The following is an 18,643-nucleotide window of genomic DNA, read 5'->3' on the forward strand; positions in this document are numbered from 1 at the left end:
AAATTGTCTTCAGCTGTTCCATAAGGATGAGAAATCTACTAAGGGAGTATGTTTCATCTATGACTATACTAATATTTTTTCATTTTCTTTCCTTACATTTTTCCACTAAACATTTAACATATCCTTAATGGAGTTTTTTTTTTTACTAACTTTAAAAAAGGGAGTATGCTTAATCTATGCTTTAATACAGTGCTAAGCAGTGGTGCTAAGCCATGCTGATAACTCAATTTCAAATCCAAAGACCACCAACTTGAAAACGCGGGATTGTCTATTTAGAGGAGAATTTATTTTGTTTGTGTATATTTGTCAGCACTGCGACTGCAGACCATAGACATAGACTGCACCACTGAGCTAAAATTATAACTGGAGGTAGCACTGCCATGGCAGAAGTCTGTCAAGAGCGTGTCGCTGATTTTGTTAGGTTGGTATAGCAGTGAGTTTTTTTAACCAATGACATGGCTTCTATAACTAGGTCTGTATAGCAGTGAGTTTTTTCACCCAATAACATGGCTTCTTTATAACTCACACCTCACGCAAACATGGCGGCTGGCGACACGCATCTTTGACATTCAGTGCTACCTCCAGTTATAATTTTAGCTCAGTGGACTGCACTGCGGAGTGCGGACACGGGTTGGGTTGGAGTTGTGTTTTGTGTTGTTGTTGTTGTGTTGTATTTTGCTAGTGCAGACAAAACAGATAATGCACGTCCCATAATTTTGTTTTAGGGGTGTTTATTCCTTATTTTTTCTGGAGAATATACAATGTTTTCTTTTATGAAAAAGATCACACAATTTCCTACCACTTAAGAATTTTTAAATGTTTAGATTGACGTAACAGAGTTAACTTAGTTAAATAAAACCTGGTGGTAGACTAATAAGTTAGATCTTCTGCTGGGTAAGTCATAGCAATTAAGTAAAATAAGTTTGGTAGGCCTACTTATTTGTCATTTTTGTTGAACGCAGAGGATACCGGACGTGGATTAGGTTTCCGGCAGTTACTGTCATAACCTAACCTAACCAACCAAACTTGCTGATGATTAGTCTCATTAGATAATGAAAAAATCGAATGAACGTTAAATTCTGTTCATAAAATAGAATTATAGATGCCAATAATTCTAACAAAAGATGTAGATTTAAGAAGAAATGGCATTCAAAGCAAAATCTTTGTTAAAAAGTTAAAGTTACCGATGGGATTCGAACCAGAGTCCTCTTGCATGTCAGCGGAGCACTCTATCCATTACACCACGAACACCGATGGCTGTACATCGTATCGTTGTGGTAATGGCGTTTCGGGCCCCCTCAACCCGGTGACGTCACTGCCGGACGCCTAATCCATGACCGGTTACCGGAAGCGTATCCTCTGTGTTTGTTGAAAGGAACCACTTTCTGTTTGGTAATGATCTCTTGGAATTTTACTTAGTCTACCGTATAAGAGAAAGAATAAATTTTCTGTTGTAAATCTTGACCTGGGCTAATGGTCTGTGATCACTGATCCACCTGAGTCGGGTGCCAGTGGTAGATACGGGAGTGTTGCTTTGCCGGTACGTCCAGAGTGCATGCCGATTCAGTTTCAGATTCAGATTTTCGGCGGCAGGAATGGCACTTGCATTAAAATGGAAGTGGTCGTAGTGACTGCCAGTTTCTGAGCCCACGTGCAGGCACCTGCTTACCAGAATGAATTCTTCATTCTGGTTTCAGATTCCGATTAAGAGTCTGCTCTTACCCGCATACTAGGCCTATTTAGTTAAATAAATTATGTTTTTATAGTAAAATATTTATTTTTTTCATTCTTACTTTTAGGGTTACCACTAAACGGTCTTAAGGATTTATTTGTTAATGAAGGTTACACCAGTTTCTTACAATTCGATGTCCAATTTTAATAATACGTTTCAGTGGTTCCCACTCAACGCAATATAGAAAGGAGCTATAGGCTATCATTTCTAGCTATAGGGAAAGAGAACACCATATCATGAACACCATTTTTCACTGGCTGTAACTTCACAACATTTTCAGACTTTTATGTTCTGAAGTAAATACACAAATTGATAGGTAAATTAGTTTAATAAAATAGAACTGAACTTATTCCTGAGTCAAAAACTAGAAAAAAAACAATTACAAAAACAAGTTAAAAGTCAGCAGCTATTAAAGCAATGTTCAAAACATATCACAGACACTATAATTTTACACGTTAATTCCTCATCCGACAATTCCATAACAACGACTGACTTGTTTCTTTGCTAACCGAGTCAGTACCGGTAGCGTATGTCCTGCTTCCACTGTGGCCACCAACAAAATATCTGACTCGGATTAACCAAGTGCCGAAAATCTGAATTGGCGTGCACTCTGCACGTACCGTTCAACTGGCAACCCGGTTAATTCGGTGGCATGCTAGGTAACCAAGTAAACATTTGGTTAGTCAGTGGCTTATTCGGTTGCATAATAGTCTTGAAACTACAGCAGCAATGTCATGAGTTGGAGTCCCAGTGGTGCCACTTGAAATGTATCCAAGCCTAAACATAACCACAATTAGTTTTTGTAGTTATCGACTCACCATTTGCTTTTCTTACATTGTATAAACAGGCCTAGAAAAGAAAAAGATCTTGGTTGCAAACCTCTTGATACGTTAAAAACATAATGTGGTTCGGAGATTCATGTTTAGAGCCAAAGAAGAACTAAAGCTTTGCAGGATTAGATAGGGTAATAGAGTAGAGGATCATGTGAGTGTTTTGTTTATTTATTTATTCCCAACGACAAAACCACTTTACAGCAAGAAAATACATTATGGATAGGCAATTTCTAGAGCTAGGTCCTAACAATGATAAAAAAATAACAATGATAAGATAAATAAACTAAATGATAAAAATTGACAGAAGAAATTGTGATGTAGGCTGAATAAATGCAACAACAATTTAGGTTCTAGTTGTATTATACAATAAATACCGTAGCCCAGATTGATTTTAAAAACTAATTAGGCCTAAAAGCTAATGATATTAGAGAGCTAAGTAGTGCATGCCTATAAATTTACCTGAACTTTGTTTAATCAAGAAAACTCATTGTTTCTAAAAATATTGGTTTTGTGTATTTTCCAGATAGCAGTCTGCATAAAAAAAAATGGGGTCCAAACTGAAACTAAGCTTAAAAAAAGCAAAAGTACAAGTGCGGAAAGATTTGTTTGGAGCAAATGAAAATCGAGAATCCCCAAATCCAAATGAAAGTGCTCTCAGTACTATCTGGGGAGAGAGTGAGAGTTGTGCTTTTACACAACCGTCAACAAACTCTGTTCTTCTTTCACCTGCCCTCAAAAGGAGTCCAAATCGCTTTAGTTTGACTCCAAGTCCAAAAAGAAAGAAGCCCAGTCCCAGAACTCCGACGCCTAAAAAGAAAGTTCATAATCCCGATCCTAAAAATAGTATTAAAAATTTCTTCCCTGTCAAAGAGCGCAATGTCATTGAAGATGGAGTAAAACATTTGAGTCAGGTGAGTAGTAATAGTTGTGCTAGTCAACCGTCTACAAGTTATGGCAGTACTTCTTTGCCATTCCATAATCAACCCTCTACCAGTTCTGACATTGCTTCACTACACCACAGTCAACTCCCTAAAACTTCTACCGATCATTCTTCGCCTCCCAACTCTGTAGGAAATAATATTGTATTGTCGAACAACATACCTTCTCCCAATCCTGAATCGACAACAATAATCATGTCAGCTTCAGTAGTAACACCCCAGAAAAATAAGAACACCCCAGCTAAAAGCAACACGTCGACTCCACAATCGGCAAAGAAAACTCCAAATTCTAAAAGAAAAGATTTCTACAATGCATTTATTTTGCAAGTACTGATTGAAGCAGTGATGCACGACTCTGTTTCTGAAGAAGAAGAAAAATTACTCAGCGAGGCAGACTATGATATCATTAACAAATTCCAGTCACTTGACCAGCCGTCTCAAAGAATATATGCTCGATTGTTGAATCGAAAAATAGAATGGATCAAAACATCGTCAATTGGGTCTAAGTATGGAGAATTTGCAGATGTTCAGTTAGCACTCGTGCTTCTCGAACAGAAAGGATTCATAACTTCAGGTAATTTAGGCTGATAGTCTACTGTATTTAAGTTTTAGTGTTTTTCCAGGCTGATACTAATGCTACAGTAGAACCCCGGTTAACCGAATTCGGGTTAATCAAAACCCGGGTTATTCGACAAAGTTCCATAAAATAATACAGGGCTAAAATATAAGTAGGGGAACTTCAGTTGTTTAGTTAAAAGTATTTTCTAACCCATTATAAATTTTTTTAGCTGAAGTAAAACCATAGACTAACCAACCACAAGTAGACTTCTCATCCCATTGTAGTCTTTCATGTCTAGTTCATGTACGGTGACACTGGGCATTATGGTGTAGACAAAATTTTGTTTCTATTATTTTAGGGTTAATTTCAGGTTTTGTGCTTTACTGTTTGGTTATATAACTAACTAAGGTACGAGTTATTGTTTATGATTATATTGTTTTATTTGGCTAAACGAGGTGTTAAATGGCTGAAATAAAAAGAAACAAACTGTAAACTAAACGCGATCTCTACAGTGCACCGGACAGAACGGACAGAACTAACAATGAAAATGGCTTTAGCTGCTCCATAAGGATTAGAAATCTACTAAGGGAGTATGTTTTATCCATGGTAAAATACTGCATTATAGACATTGTTTTAAATTAATTTTTCCTACACATCCTTGTAATACATAGGCCTAGGCTATTTTTAGCATATGACAAGCTAAAAAAAATTGGTTATCCAAAACAGCTCCCCCCTTTATTTTGGTAGGGGTTCTACTGTATCTGATGACTAAAATTAGTATTTTCTTTAGCCAAGAAGAAAATATTTATATTTATAAAATAAATAATTTATAGTATTTATTAATTACTTAGGCTATATTTATTTAAATTACTTGGCCACTTTGCCAGTGGCAAATCGCTCACATTTATGTAGCTACATATTAAAGTATACCTTACCTACCCAACTTAATTTCTGTTTTCTGGTTTAGAATAAAAATTGAAATTTTCATCTAAGTGTTGGAGCCTGCTAGGGCTACAGATACCGTAAATCTGGCACTGAGCACAAAATAATGCAATAACTACCATAATGAATTTCATGCTTAAAGGAGTATGGTACTGGAAGGATTAGGTTATTGGAGCTACAAAAAACACATTAAAGAAGTAGCCTACCGTACTAGTTATACGATTTGAGATTTCATGCACTAAATTTAAGAAATAGGCCTACAGCACCAAAAAAGTTAATTTTAGGGTTTTTTTTACCTATAATTAAGTAATATCTTACCTAATAAAACCTGATTTGTTATTTTAATAACTTTTTCCAGACTACAGCAATGAAAGCATTGAATATTTATTAAATCTGCTGCAAATACCAGACTTGAAAGCACTGTGCAAAGAATACAAACTACCACAAGGTGGTGTTAAAGAAGACTTAATATCAAGGCTGTTGGTGATAACTACACAGAAAGGCTCTATAAAAAGCTTCTTTAAGCCAATTCAGGCTTCTAACGACACTTCAGTAGGAGATAATTTTAGGAACAGGTAAAGTAATATAAATTAATGCAATGAAATAAAAATGTTTTTTTTCAGTCAATTAAAAAAAAAACCAATGCATATTTAACAATAAGAAATACATTTAAAACACACTCTTGCGCACTTGCACCAGCAATCGTGCAAAGACTTTTTAGCTTAGGACACGCCAGTCGAGACCATCTGCTCAAAGTTTAGAGATTTTTCAGTGCCGCTACAAACTAGGAATGTTTTCAAGGGTCTTAATGTACAGGGTACGGGTGTTCCACAGATGGCAAGTGGTAACAACAAAAGCCCTGTCATCACCGGTGGTCACATGATGAGGTATAGTAGTGGTAGTAGAAGAACGCCGAATTTGTCTTCTAATAAATTACAGTATTAGGAGTTCAGAATTTGGTGTGTTAGTGCCTTGTGGTTAGCGTCTCCGACCGGTTCAGGAGGGACGGGTTCAACTCTCGGTACATCCACCAAACATTTATTTTCTCGTGACCTCTCTTGTGAAATGCCAATGTCACTGGCGTAGAAAAAAAAGGTATGGCTTAGTTTGTGTTACGTAAATGCCTTTTGGATATGAAAGTAGACATCCATCTACATGGGCTACGTTTAGCAAAATTTTTTCGTTAAATATAATGTAGTTGGATGATCCTCTCATAGAGTTTGATCAGGTTCAAACTTTATATTTACCCTTCTTAGTATTTTAAACTATTGTTGATATGGCACATGAGATGCTATAGTAAACAGTCGTCCTTTCCATTTGCCTTTGTTAAAAACTTGGTATATGCTAGGGATATTGAAGAAATACCCCCCGCCGCAGCAAACCTGCAGACTAAGCGAATTTCCATTTGACTGATTGGATTTACACTAAAATGCATCCTTAAAAATATCACATTTATTCCCTATTTAAATAGAATTAGTTTAACAAGTACTTAGGTTTGCTGCATCAGGGAGGGTAAAACTGTTTTTTTTTTGTAAAATGTTAATAGTTAGTAAGAAATAAAAACATTTTCCAAATTTGATCAAAATATGTTCATAAACAAGCAAACTACAACAGTTTACTTATTCTCCATAAGAATAACATGGGAATTTTAAATTTACAATTTTTTGGAATTTTCTCCGTAACCATTAGGCGCATAACAACGCTTCAATATACTAAATTATTTGTTTTTTTAAGCTCTACAAAATGGTTTGGAAAGAAATTGCTAAATTTTATGTTTTTTGGGTCAAAAATGGGAAAAACCTATTTTTACCCCATAAAACCCCCCGTAAACCCCCGTTCCCATGGTCCGATCATGCTGGATCGCGAACTCGGTCGAATAAACGTAGGTTTACACGTTTGTACCAAATTTCATCAAAATCGGATCATTTTTACTCGAGTTATTGTGCTAACGGACACATATATATATATATATATAAATATATAAATATATAAATATATATATATATATGAATTTGAACGGATGGTGTTTTTGGCCTCTAGGGACCTCAAAACGAACGGTCCTGCGTCCAGGTCTTACCATGAGTACTACGGTAATAGCTTATTCCCTATATGGGAAATTCGCTAAAATTAATAAGTTTTGGATAGAAATATGCGTAGTCTGTAGGTTTGCTGCGGCGGGGGTATTTCTTTCTTAATTCCATCATCAATTTCCGTGAAACTTGCCACTATCCTAAATATAAAATTGACAGGATTCATAGATAGCTCAAGGTTACTAACTGTCTCGTAATATTCCAGACTTTACGGAAGATTGGGGTCGTTAATTAAAGTTGCCAGTGGCCCCTTGGAGACTATCTCCCGTTGCTTGTTGTTGTTCTCTTACCCCCACTACCATGGAGCCGAGAAGGACAGATTCTCCGATCAACTGAGACTTGTGGGTCAACTGAAAGGACTCAAGTTTCCAGAATATGAAGTCGACCGAACTAGAATATTTCACTCACGAGCGGACTTTCAAATGTAAGTATCAATTTCGATTAAGATTTAGTATCAATAAAACATCATTTAAGCTCATCTGCAATTTCTGGCCTGAAAGTAGATACAACTACTCATGAGAAGCAAAAGATCAAATTTGAGATAGGCCTACCTTTAGGCTTTTGGTTTAAAAATAGTTATTTTGAAGTAGCCTTAACGAAACAGCTGTCACACTACCTGCTCAGGATCCTTTGGCAGCACAGTTACTCTAAATCTTAACTTTGCTGAAAAAATGTGAATTGCTTTCAAAAACAGAAGATGGGAAACACAAAATAAAATTTTATTGTGTAAACATTACCATGTTTTGTTGAAAACATTTAACAGAAAAATTCATTATAAGTTTTTGAATTGTGTGACTATTTTTAATTACGATTGAGATTATTATACCATGAATATTTTTCCAGGTACTCTGATGCCATCAAAATGAGTTCAGAAGTTGAAGAAGCTAAAGAAGTCAAAGATTATGATACTGTGGTAAAGAAATGTGGGGAAATTTGTAAAATGCTTGAATCTTACCTTTGTGATGAACAAATAAGGTAGGATAACAGATAATATCTAGACTCAAAAACTCATAATTCTCAATGTACAGTTTTAATGTGTCCAGATCAATACGAGGCCCCACTAGAAAAAAAGGCTATGCGGCAGCACAACTCTATGTCACAGTTGAGGATGGTTGTACAAAAGTTGCCAGACGTAATATTGTTAAAATCTGACAAACAGCCAGCTGATTTACCTTAAACATTATATAGGATATGGCAGTGAATCTATTCACAAGTGGGACACTGTAGATCCTGCAGCATGGCATTTTTTACTAGTGGGGCCTTGATCAATGGCAGAGTGTTTGGAATTAAACTAGCTCATTAAAATATTTAGCAAGCATAATCTTGAGTCCAATTATAAATCGTGTCTTATGTTCATGATTATAAATCTTGCTGGAGCTAAGACTTATCATTTTGTGATCACCTGTTAGGTTCGGTGGTAATATGCAGAGTTAGGGATTGTCCTTGTTGATTACCGGGTCTTTAGTTATTATTTGTGGTGGTAAAGTATAAGATAACACCATCAAAATTTATTTATTCTAATTGCATTTTGACTTCCTATTATCCACGATTGGATTGACAACGCTGTGGATTAACCATGATTGATAGATAATTGCAATATAAATACTATGCAAGATAAATGTAGACCTATGTTGTAATGCAATGGTAAAGTTGGTTTAGCATGTGGCCATCATTAGACTATATTTGTCGTTCTTTACTAAGTTACCAGAGATGTGTCGCCCAGGAATACTTATATTCCTGACCCAAGGTCAGGTTGTGTTTCCGTTTTAATTCAACCTAACCTATCTCTAAACCTGAAAAAATTCAACGGTAGTGGTATAACAGGTCAATATTTTCTCTCCTGGACGTCTGCTAAAAGGGTATTTTTCACTCTGCCTCGTGTGTGTAGATTTCAGGTGGAGGTCACTCCTGATTGGCTGCGGAGGTTCACTGCAGGTGCGTGTTGGGTGCGGGGACTCAGTTCGGGTGTGGAAGTGCTGAGGAAGTCCCCTGAGACTCATCAGCAAGCCGAGCAGTCACTGGAGTTGCTGCTGAACCAACGTCTGTTTGCCAGACACAAGCGGGGTCAGTGGTATGAACAGCTGGCTCTGCTGTATCAGCACAACTTGAAGGATAACATCAAAGTAAGTATGGAAGTGTGAAAATTAAAGGATACTGCAGATCTGTGGTATACAGTTTGAGTGTAATTATTTTATGGGTAAGAAAAAATAGCTCAATGGCTGGAAAATTAAAAAAAGCGTTGCATCATTCATTTTGTAATCTTTATTTCTGTAATTTGTCTTCAAATACTGTTGAATGTATGCAAACTTGCTGATTAATATAAGTAAGTATAAGTATGAGTTATAGTGCTAACGGACACACATATATATATGAATTTGAATGGTTGGTGTTTTTGGTCTCTAGGGACTTCAAAACAAAAAAGTAAATCGGTCCCGGGTCCAAGTCTTACCATGAGTACTTCGTTAATAGCTTATTCTTTATATGGGAAATTCGCTAAAATCAAAGTTGAGTAAATTGTACCTGGATTAATCATATTATTAAAAAAAAATTTGGACTTAAGATACTAAATAAAACTGCAAAAGATAGTCTATTCTATTTGCAAGTGTAAAAATTACTAGCTGTGACCCGCGGGCTTTGCCCCGTTTCACTTCTTAATTTTCAAGATGATCTCGTTCGCATGGCTCAATCATGTCCTGGTTGAAGTTCGTTCGCTACGCTCACTCACCTTTAGGTTGGAGCTCGTTCGCTACGCTCACTCATCTTTAGGTTGGAGCTCGTTCGCTGCGCTCACTTGCCTTCAGGTTAGCTCGTTCGCTACGCTCACTCGCCTTGAGGTTGAAGTTCGTTCGCTACGCTCACTCACCTTTTGGTTACAAATTAGCTGTTGTCATAAATGTAAAAGAAATAATGGTGCTGCACCCTGTTGGTAATCCTTGTAACTTTAATGCTATTGAACATCATAGAACAGAACCAACTTGTTTAATTGAAACAGCTGTTAAGATTCATTAATTCCATTTAAATATAAGTACTCATAAGATTAACATGGGAAATTCCAGAGCCACTGGGGCGGAGCCCGAGAGTCCGATCAGAATAAAAACCACTTAGTTTTCCTATTTAATGCCTAAAGAATCAGTGTACCAAATTTCAGCCTCCTAGGTAAATGCGAAGTGGGAGAATTAGTGATGAGTGAGTGAGTGAGTGAGTGAGTGAGTCAGTCAGTGAGGGCTTTGCCTTTTATATATATAGATTGACTCTGTTCAATGTAATGTTCAATTGCAATGAATAAAGTGTATTCTGATTTGATTTGAAGATAGTAACATTCATATTGTGTCTACTTGTTCCCGCAGGCCAGTCACACAGTGCTGCGTGGTTTGAGAGATGAGTATATAGACGAGGTGGCTCGCCGCGTTCTCTGTGCCAGGGCATCAATGCTGGAAAGACGCAAGACCAACGGCATAGTTGATCAGCTCAAGGATGCCCTGGCCTCCCTGAGGACTCAGGTGGAGACTATAGATGACCCGCCAACTGTGACTATCAGTGAACAAGCACTCAACGGGTACGAGGCCTTAGAACCTAACCTTGTTTTTATTCTGTATAAGAAATTATATTTTTAAAGTTTTTGCAGCTCATCCACCAATGGGCTCATACCACTCGTACAGCATACAATCAAATATTTCATTCAACGCTGGTTGTCAAGTGTAAAAACTCGATAAATGAGGGTTTTAAAATAAACTTCTTTAATCAATCAATCCATGAATTTATTGAAATGGGGACACCACCTGGTGTGTATTTTAACCCAAATATGTGTAGAATAGTGTGTGATGATCTGTATGGCTAAGTCACTCACTAAGAACAGCTGTTTTATCTGTCAGGATCATTTATTTAAAAGCCCAATGATCAGGGACAGCTGGGTCCAGTTTGGAACCATTAAGCGACTTACTTTTCTCAGAATGGAACCGATGACCTTTTCACCTTTTAATGTTGAGGTTTTTGATGGAAAAGTTCTTGGTCAACAGTACATTTTTTTTGTCCTAGGACGCTAGGTACGAGCCCGGAATTGTTTTTCACTTTACTTCAGGCTAGACCTAGGGGTTGCGGCATTATTACATAGATAAAATCCATTGGTGATTTGGTGGGATTTCAACCCGGGACCTCTGGAACCGAAGTCCTGCGCTCTAACCACTAGATCAGCTCATTCCCTGGTCAACAGTACATTAAGGAACGAGGAATGGATATACGGAAATTAATGAATCACTTCTATTCACCAACGTTTTGGCCTTGATGTAGAGTGCCATCTTCAGGGTTGATTGACTTTCAGACAGTTGAGTCTATCCATGAAAATCCCTATGTAAAATGTTTTTAATTATATTGTTTATTTGATTACAGCAACAGGACCGGAAGGAAGCTTGTCTATGTCCGAGATGTTGCGGAAGGTACTATGCTGAGTTCTGTGGAAGAGGTTGCCATTGAGCATTTCAAACAGCAAGGATACATACATGGTATTTCAATTATGTTACAATTCAAAATTGATATTTTGTTGGTGTTTGACATTAACTGCATTAAATGTATTCACAAATATCTATAGGCCTAGTATAAAAGTGTCTCCTAGTAATTCCTTAGCCTATGTATTGTCTATACCTTTTGCACCAGGGAGCGAGCTGGCGTAGTGGTTAGAGCGCGGGACTTCAGTCCCTGAGGTCCCGGGTTCGATCCCTGCCAAGTCACCAATGGATTTTATCTAAGTGATAGTGCCGCAACCCTGAAGTAATGTGAAAAACAATCCCAGGCTCGTGCCTAGCGTCCTAGGACAAAAAAAAAGTTAAGCGTAGAATAACAATTTTTACAAATTGGCCCTACTGTGGTGCCCTGGTACTAGTTTGGTTTATATACTTTTCTTGATAAAGCAGCACCCTGTTTTTTCTACAGCAAAAGTATTCTCTTATTGTGTTTTTGTTTGATCACAATGTTGTTTTTGATATTGATGACCTAGACTTGGAGCAATTTTAGCTTGAAAAGTGACTTACATTTTTGATTTCCATTGGAGTCCATAAACAATACAGAATAAGAAAAACAATATATCAACTTTTTTGTTTGATTTAGTTTTTCAACTAAATTTACTCTATCTGTAAAACTACTATTATGGTCAACCCACTAATTCCACGATCTATGTTTTCGTAGGGATCCATGACGAAGGCTCTATTATCAAGTCGCTCGTGTTTGCCTGTTTCTGGGACGAGATCTACGGTGAACCGTGGGTGGACGGTCACGGAGTGTTCCACTCAGGGTATCAAACTGCTCCTCTTGATTGGAACAGCGAGTCTTTTTATGAAAGGAGGAAGGAACTTTTTAAGGTGATTTTAATTCGTTTTCTATCATCCATGGGTCGGTATGATACGAATTTGTGTATCCCAGTTATCAGTTCAATATAGACACACTGTAACCCCTTGCAGCCTACGATCTTTATGTAAATAGAAGCCAGCTCGTTTAGTGGTAGAGCACGGGACTCTTGTTTTGGTTTAAAGTCTCTGGTTTAAATCTCTCCAAAATTACCAATAGATTTGATCTAAGTGATAATGTCGCAACCTCTAGGTTTAGCCTGAAAAAAACCTAGAAAAAACCTAGAAAAAAATTTAGAATTAATTTGAAAAACAATCTTGGGCTGAAGCCTAGCATCCTATGATAAAGAAATCTATATAACCTTTCTTTTAATTCAAAAACCAATGAGTAAAGTCTTGTTCGAAAATTAATTTCCAACATATCTTTTTAACTAGCAGAATATGTGTTTATTTATATTCTTTTTTTTTACGATATCTGAACGTTTTTATAGAGCAAATTGCAAGACCTGGCTGAGGGAGATATGCAAGCTGTACTAGCAACGTTTCTAGAGTGTCATGAAAAGAATAAAGGACTAGAAAGTGTTGTAAATTGGAAGTACCTGGAACGCATTGATTACATAGAGGTAAGACTTAAATGTTGGTTAACTAAAACAGCTGTTTCTAGTTGATTTTTGTTAAGAAAAGAAAAGAATCAAATCAACCTTCTGTGCAAGGATCTGTTGTTATAACATCAATGCTTGATTGTCAGTCTCAAGCAACTGTGAGTACATATGGCTTACTTTACGATCTAGTTCGCTCAAAATCTTGTGAGTGGTGCCTGAAGTTGCCAGCAGCGTCAACTTTTTCTTGTTAAATAACAGCTTTTGAGTGAGTGTGGCAAGTGGGCTAGTTTACAAGTAAAAAAGACAACTAATAGCCTGTGATATACAATTGGGCCTTAAGTGGGTGATTTATTTTTTAATGGAATTAGGCAATATGATCGAGTAATTTTATGTTAAGTTAAAACATCTAAAAATATAAACAAAAATGTTACATTAAAAATGTCATGTAACCACTCCACATGTAATCGAGATAAACATTGAATTGTAGTTGCACCGTAAGTATGAGAAAGTAGTTTGTAAAGATGTAAAATAGCTGTTGATGTTTAGGTAATCTCGTCGACATTTGTATGTCTACTGAAGTAAAAATCCCATGCCAGCTCAGCCCATTTTTTTTATCAAAAAAAGTATCTACAGTAGAGGCTTGCTATTCTGAACTAACTTGGATCGAACCCTTGTTTGTATTAACAGTACCTAATTAATTAAAAACCAGTAGTACAAGCAGATTCCTGCAGTAATTGATCATCACGATTGTGTATGATGGTCACATTTTCTGTGATCGCGGGAGGCAATGATGATGTCTCTGTGACCGCAGAAGATGTTCAAGATTTCACCGTAACCTCATAAGAATTTCATAATTTTGCTGTGACCACGCCGAAGTTTTGTTTTCATAATTGCAAAAATTGTCTGCGAAGATACACAATCGATGATTTTGCCTTGTGGGTGATGTTCATGGTTTTTCTGAGATCGCAGGAGACAATGAGTATCATTGTGACTGTGAAAGATGTTCTCAATGTCATGTTAGCTTCATACTAATGTCTTTGAGAATTAATTATAATCCCTCCCTAACTTTAGTTCGGAATTGGCGGATTTCAAAATAGTGGGGTTCAGAATAGTGGAACACTGCTGTAGTTGAATGAGCCACTTTTTTTACTACTGGGTGTGACATAAACGATCTTATAGCTTATACTTAATTGTCCTATAAGTTTGAAATGGTTCAAAAGTTAACATATCTGACATAAATAATTAATTTACATCAGCACACACTGTTGGGGGCTCAACACAACCGTGATCAATCCAATATCATAGATAAAACATACTCCCTTAGTAGATTTCTCATCCTTATGGAACAGCTGAAGACAATTTTATTGTTAGTTCATGTACAGTTTATGCAGAGGTCGTGTTTTGTTTACAATTTGTTTCCCGTTATTACAGCCATTTAAAACCTCGTTTAGCCAAATAATACGATCTAATCATAAACAATAACTTGTCCCCTAGTTATATAACCAAACAGTAAAGCACAAATCAAGAAATTAACCCTAAAATAATGGAAACGAAGTTTCATCGACACTAGCGCCTTTGTGTCACGTACATGAACTAGACACGAAAAACGTGCTTCAAAATTTACAATGGGATGAGAAGTCTACTTGTGTTGGTTAGTCTATGCCAATATTTATTCTAAGACTCGCAACAACCTCAACAGGAAGGCGAATGTCTCGTAGTATTGATAGTCATATGCAATATGTACGACACTATTCATTTGCTCTCTACCAACACTTTTGTTTCCAGAGCTTCATCAATTCTCTCCACATAGACCTGTTCCTGAACCTTTGCAGACTGTTGCTACGTCACCATAAGACATACAAGGCCGGCTTTCCTGACCTCACAATGTGGAATCCTCAGGAGAAAAAGGTTGGTATATTTCCATTATCATCATTGGAATACATCCAATGTAGGTCCATGTTTTGATTGGTAAATACATTCTTACAAATCCAATGAATACAGGAAACAGAGTTGACTTTCGATCAGTACCTTAGTTTTCTCAGATTAGGCAGTGTAAATTGGAATTTTGGCATCACAGACACAATGACAGACAGATATAAATTGAGATAAAACTCATTTTGGCTTCCTAAGGCCATGAACGTAGAAATTAGAAGTGTGCAGATATCCGAAAAATCAGGTCAGATTCGGTTATCCGACACAATCCATTAAATATCTGACTTTTTCAGGTAGACTATGTATTTTAACAGATTATATCACGATTATAAGGCATTCACTGAGACATTGCCTTGCCATGTAAATTGAATGTGTCATAATACTAGATCTGCACTGAGATTTTACCTTGCTCCACTTACAATATCACAATTATTGTGCAGTATTCATATTGTAGTTTTTGTAATGCAAATTATAAATTCCTAACCTTAATATTTATTTATTATGTACTTGGATTTCAAACTATCCTAATCCGAAAACATCTAAATCCGAATCACTAATAATCCGATCTGATCCGAACCGAGCCTTAACTATCCGATCCGAACTGAAATTTCACTATCCGCACACCTCTAGTAGAAATCACCAAAAAACTTTATTATTGTACACAATGTACAGAAAAACTGTGATTTAATTTATATAGATAATTTACCCGTTTTGTTTTCCAGTGCATGTTCGTGGAGGTGAAGAGTCCCAACGATCAGCTGTCCATGAAGCAGAGAGTGTGGCTGAATATGCTGAACAAGATGGGAGCTACAGCCATACTGTGCAATGTTCAGTGTAAGTAGCATCCCCCCTCCGTTAAGGTTGAATTGAGTCTCTGACAGTGTGTTGATAGGACGACATAAGCTATAGCATCTCTATGTTGCTCATTAAACGTGTGTTGTTTGATTATTAGCTTCAGCTGGTCCGGATAAATTGGATCACTACTTCAGCATCCAAAAGTCAATGGTACAAAGTGCAAGTCACCTTCTCAATGTGTATCAGAGTGTTTTGTCAAAAGAAATGGTTAAAACAAAAACGTAGATTCATGTAATTACACTCATTCTAAATAAGTACAGTAGATTCTCGACTATTCTGTCCTGAACCAACTGCGGCAAGGTGAAATAAAAGTAAAAGGTCAAATAATGTGAAAAATACACAAATAATAAAAATTATTGCTTAAACATGTTGAAAATAGTCAAATCGATAAAAGTTTCTTTGTTGTCAAACCTATGGCTTTAAGTTTGTCAATAAACAATGGTAGGCTCGGGTGGAATTTTGTGTAAAAGGTGGACTCTTTGTTAGTGTATTTTGGTATTCCGCACAGTTTAGCCAACCACAATGTGTTTAAGTAACGAAAGTTTCCGTTTCAATTTTTGTGTTTTTAAAACTTGGGGAAGCTGGAAATAAAATGTGACACAAAGACTTGTTTGTATTCTATGTTGAAAAATAGTTTACCTACGACCGTTTATTAAACTAGCTCTTAGAATATTTTAGTTTATTAAAAGTGTTTAGTTTTTTAAATTCAGTTATTAGAATTAAAAAGATTCACTTAACAGCATTGTTTTTTTTTTTTTACTTAAAAACACGTGTAACGGACCAATGAGGTTCAAGGATTGAGAGAAAATAAGTAAAATTGTAATGCCTCGAACTTCAACTAATCAGCTGTTTACCAATTTAATTGTTAACGATTGGTGCAATCATTAGTGACTAGGTGGCGTTCTATGACTTTTAATGTTTCAATAATTTGCAAATGAGTTCTTTCAATGATTTAATTTTTGTAGGATGCATTTCTTTGAATTGCAGCTTAAATATTAACAGCAATTAAATCATACAGCTGATCAAAATTTTAACAATTATGTTCTTCATAAGGGTAACATGGGAACTTTCAAAGCCACTGGGGCAGAGCCCAAGGGACTTTTTTCAAAAATGTAAGGCCAGTTTGCAAATCTACGCGACACGCTCTTTCCAATGAGACGTCAATGGATAAAATCGGTTAAGAAATTCCGGAGGAGTTCAACTGACAAACTTGGTGTTCGCGTATTAATTATATAGATTGGTACAATGAGTCGTTGCAGAAATGTCCAAGGTATATCCCTGTACGGCAATAAACTGTGCAATCATATGGTCTACTTATAAGACTTGCCCTCTGTTTGAAAAAAGTGGCAATGAGAGGCTATAAACGAAAACATGACCTCTCTTAGAAGTTTTGAGTATTGATTATTAGTAATTAAAAACTGGTTTTAGGTAAAGTAGTAAACTCAACTCGCGTAAATAAAATAGTGTTAGCGACACTCGTAGAAGTTTTTAAGGCACTTACCTTAAATTTTCTACTCGTGTCGTTAACACTATCTTTACGCGATCGTTGGGTGCACTACTATATTTTTACTGATTCAACAGTGAGAATCAATATGCTTTGTCTGTTACAGCTGTTGGTTGTAGGAATCTGAAGAGAAATACCACCTCAGCAGACGCTGACCAAGATTAGCTTAAGCACAAACACTCCTAAGAAGCTTGCAAGTTAAGGCTGTGATGATAGTCAAAGTGCCTTAAACTATAAGATAGGCACATACTTTATTAAGCTCTGCCAAAACATAGTTGCCTTTTACCTCCATAAACGTAGTACCTTACACAAGGGAACTAAAAGTAAATTTTAAGTCTTTTAAAAATTAACATCAACTAAGTCCATAGTTTTTGTTGTTGTTGCAGTAGACATACCTAATATAGTCACAGTCGTGATAGTACAAAAATTTGTTGTGATAGTACAAGGATTAATTACATAAAACATTTTGTAACTACACATTATGTTATTATGTAAGTAAGTGAAATTCGTGTGCACTATTAAACAACAAAGGAATGCCAGCAACAGCATTTTGCCTACCTAACAGATGTTAACAGGTTATTACTAATTAGTTTTACTTAGTTATGGACAATGTAACATTAGTATGTGAATTTCATCTGCCCAAGCCAAACGGGTAATTTGTATAATATGTATTGTTTAAGCAGAATCAGTTAATGATTTAAACAAATGATTTGCTCATTTGTTTCAGTATCTAGTGTGCTATAGGTGAAAAACAAATGTACAAGTGCCATGCAATGCCGAAATAGTATTTTAAGTTAATTATTTATAAATGGAATAACCTTTAGAAAAGTAAAAGTTTAAATGTGACTAAAACTGTTCATGTTATTTTGAGATTACATTTTATACAGTAAGCTTAAATTTACAGATTTTATTACTTTAAAATATACCAAAACAAAACCTTTTATATTAATTATGTTTTTCAACACATTTTTGAAAGGTGTTCATACAGTTTCTTAAGCCTGGCTAGTTACCTTCTCAGGATGCTGAATTTTTATTTCAGGATTAGTGTTGCCTACAGTATTATTTTGAGACTTCTGATTGGCTGAGGGAACATCATTACCGCGACGATACGGTTGATGCCAACGGCTTCAGTGGTGTAGTGGATAGAGTGCTAGGCTGATGATCCGAAGGACCCGGGTTCGAATCCCATCCGTAGAACTATTTTTTTGTATTGGATTTTTTCATTATCAACAAGTTTGGTTGGTTTGGTTAGGTTATAACGGTTTAATTTTATAATTAAAACATTATGAAATTGAATTTGACCCATTTATAGTTTTATTT

The 18,643-nt window shown here is 36.2% G+C and overlaps 1 protein-coding gene across 2 annotated transcripts; it reads left to right on the plus strand.

Moving 5' to 3' along the window:
• The first annotated feature begins 693 nt into the window (after positions 1 to 693).
• Positions 694 to 18,563, plus strand: LOC128997334 (fanconi-associated nuclease 1-like). Of its 2 annotated transcripts, none has more exons than XM_054422966.1 (13): positions 694 to 894; positions 3,089 to 4,077; positions 5,363 to 5,579; positions 7,300 to 7,518; positions 7,938 to 8,069; positions 8,983 to 9,217; positions 10,442 to 10,650; positions 11,481 to 11,593; positions 12,273 to 12,445; positions 12,922 to 13,053; positions 14,818 to 14,940; positions 15,687 to 15,798; positions 17,430 to 18,563. In XM_054422966.1, the coding sequence occupies exons 2-13, from the start codon at positions 3,111 to 3,113 to the stop codon at positions 17,486 to 17,488; spliced, it is 2,691 nt and encodes an 896-aa protein (XP_054278941.1). In that variant the 5' UTR covers positions 694 to 894; positions 3,089 to 3,110; the 3' UTR covers positions 17,489 to 18,563. The 2 variants fall into 2 exon arrangements, with proteins under 2 accessions (XP_054278941.1, XP_054278942.1); XM_054422967.1 differs by having other exon boundaries at positions 3,093 to 4,077.
• The last annotated feature ends 80 nt before the right edge of the window (positions 18,564 to 18,643 follow it).

This window comes from Macrosteles quadrilineatus, unplaced genomic scaffold (genome assembly GCF_028750875.1).
Source record: "Macrosteles quadrilineatus isolate MER2022 unplaced genomic scaffold, UCM_ALF_1.0 Scaffold_6__1_contigs__length_79288215, whole genome shotgun sequence".
NCBI classification, from domain to species: domain Eukaryota; kingdom Metazoa; phylum Arthropoda; class Insecta; order Hemiptera; family Cicadellidae; genus Macrosteles; species Macrosteles quadrilineatus.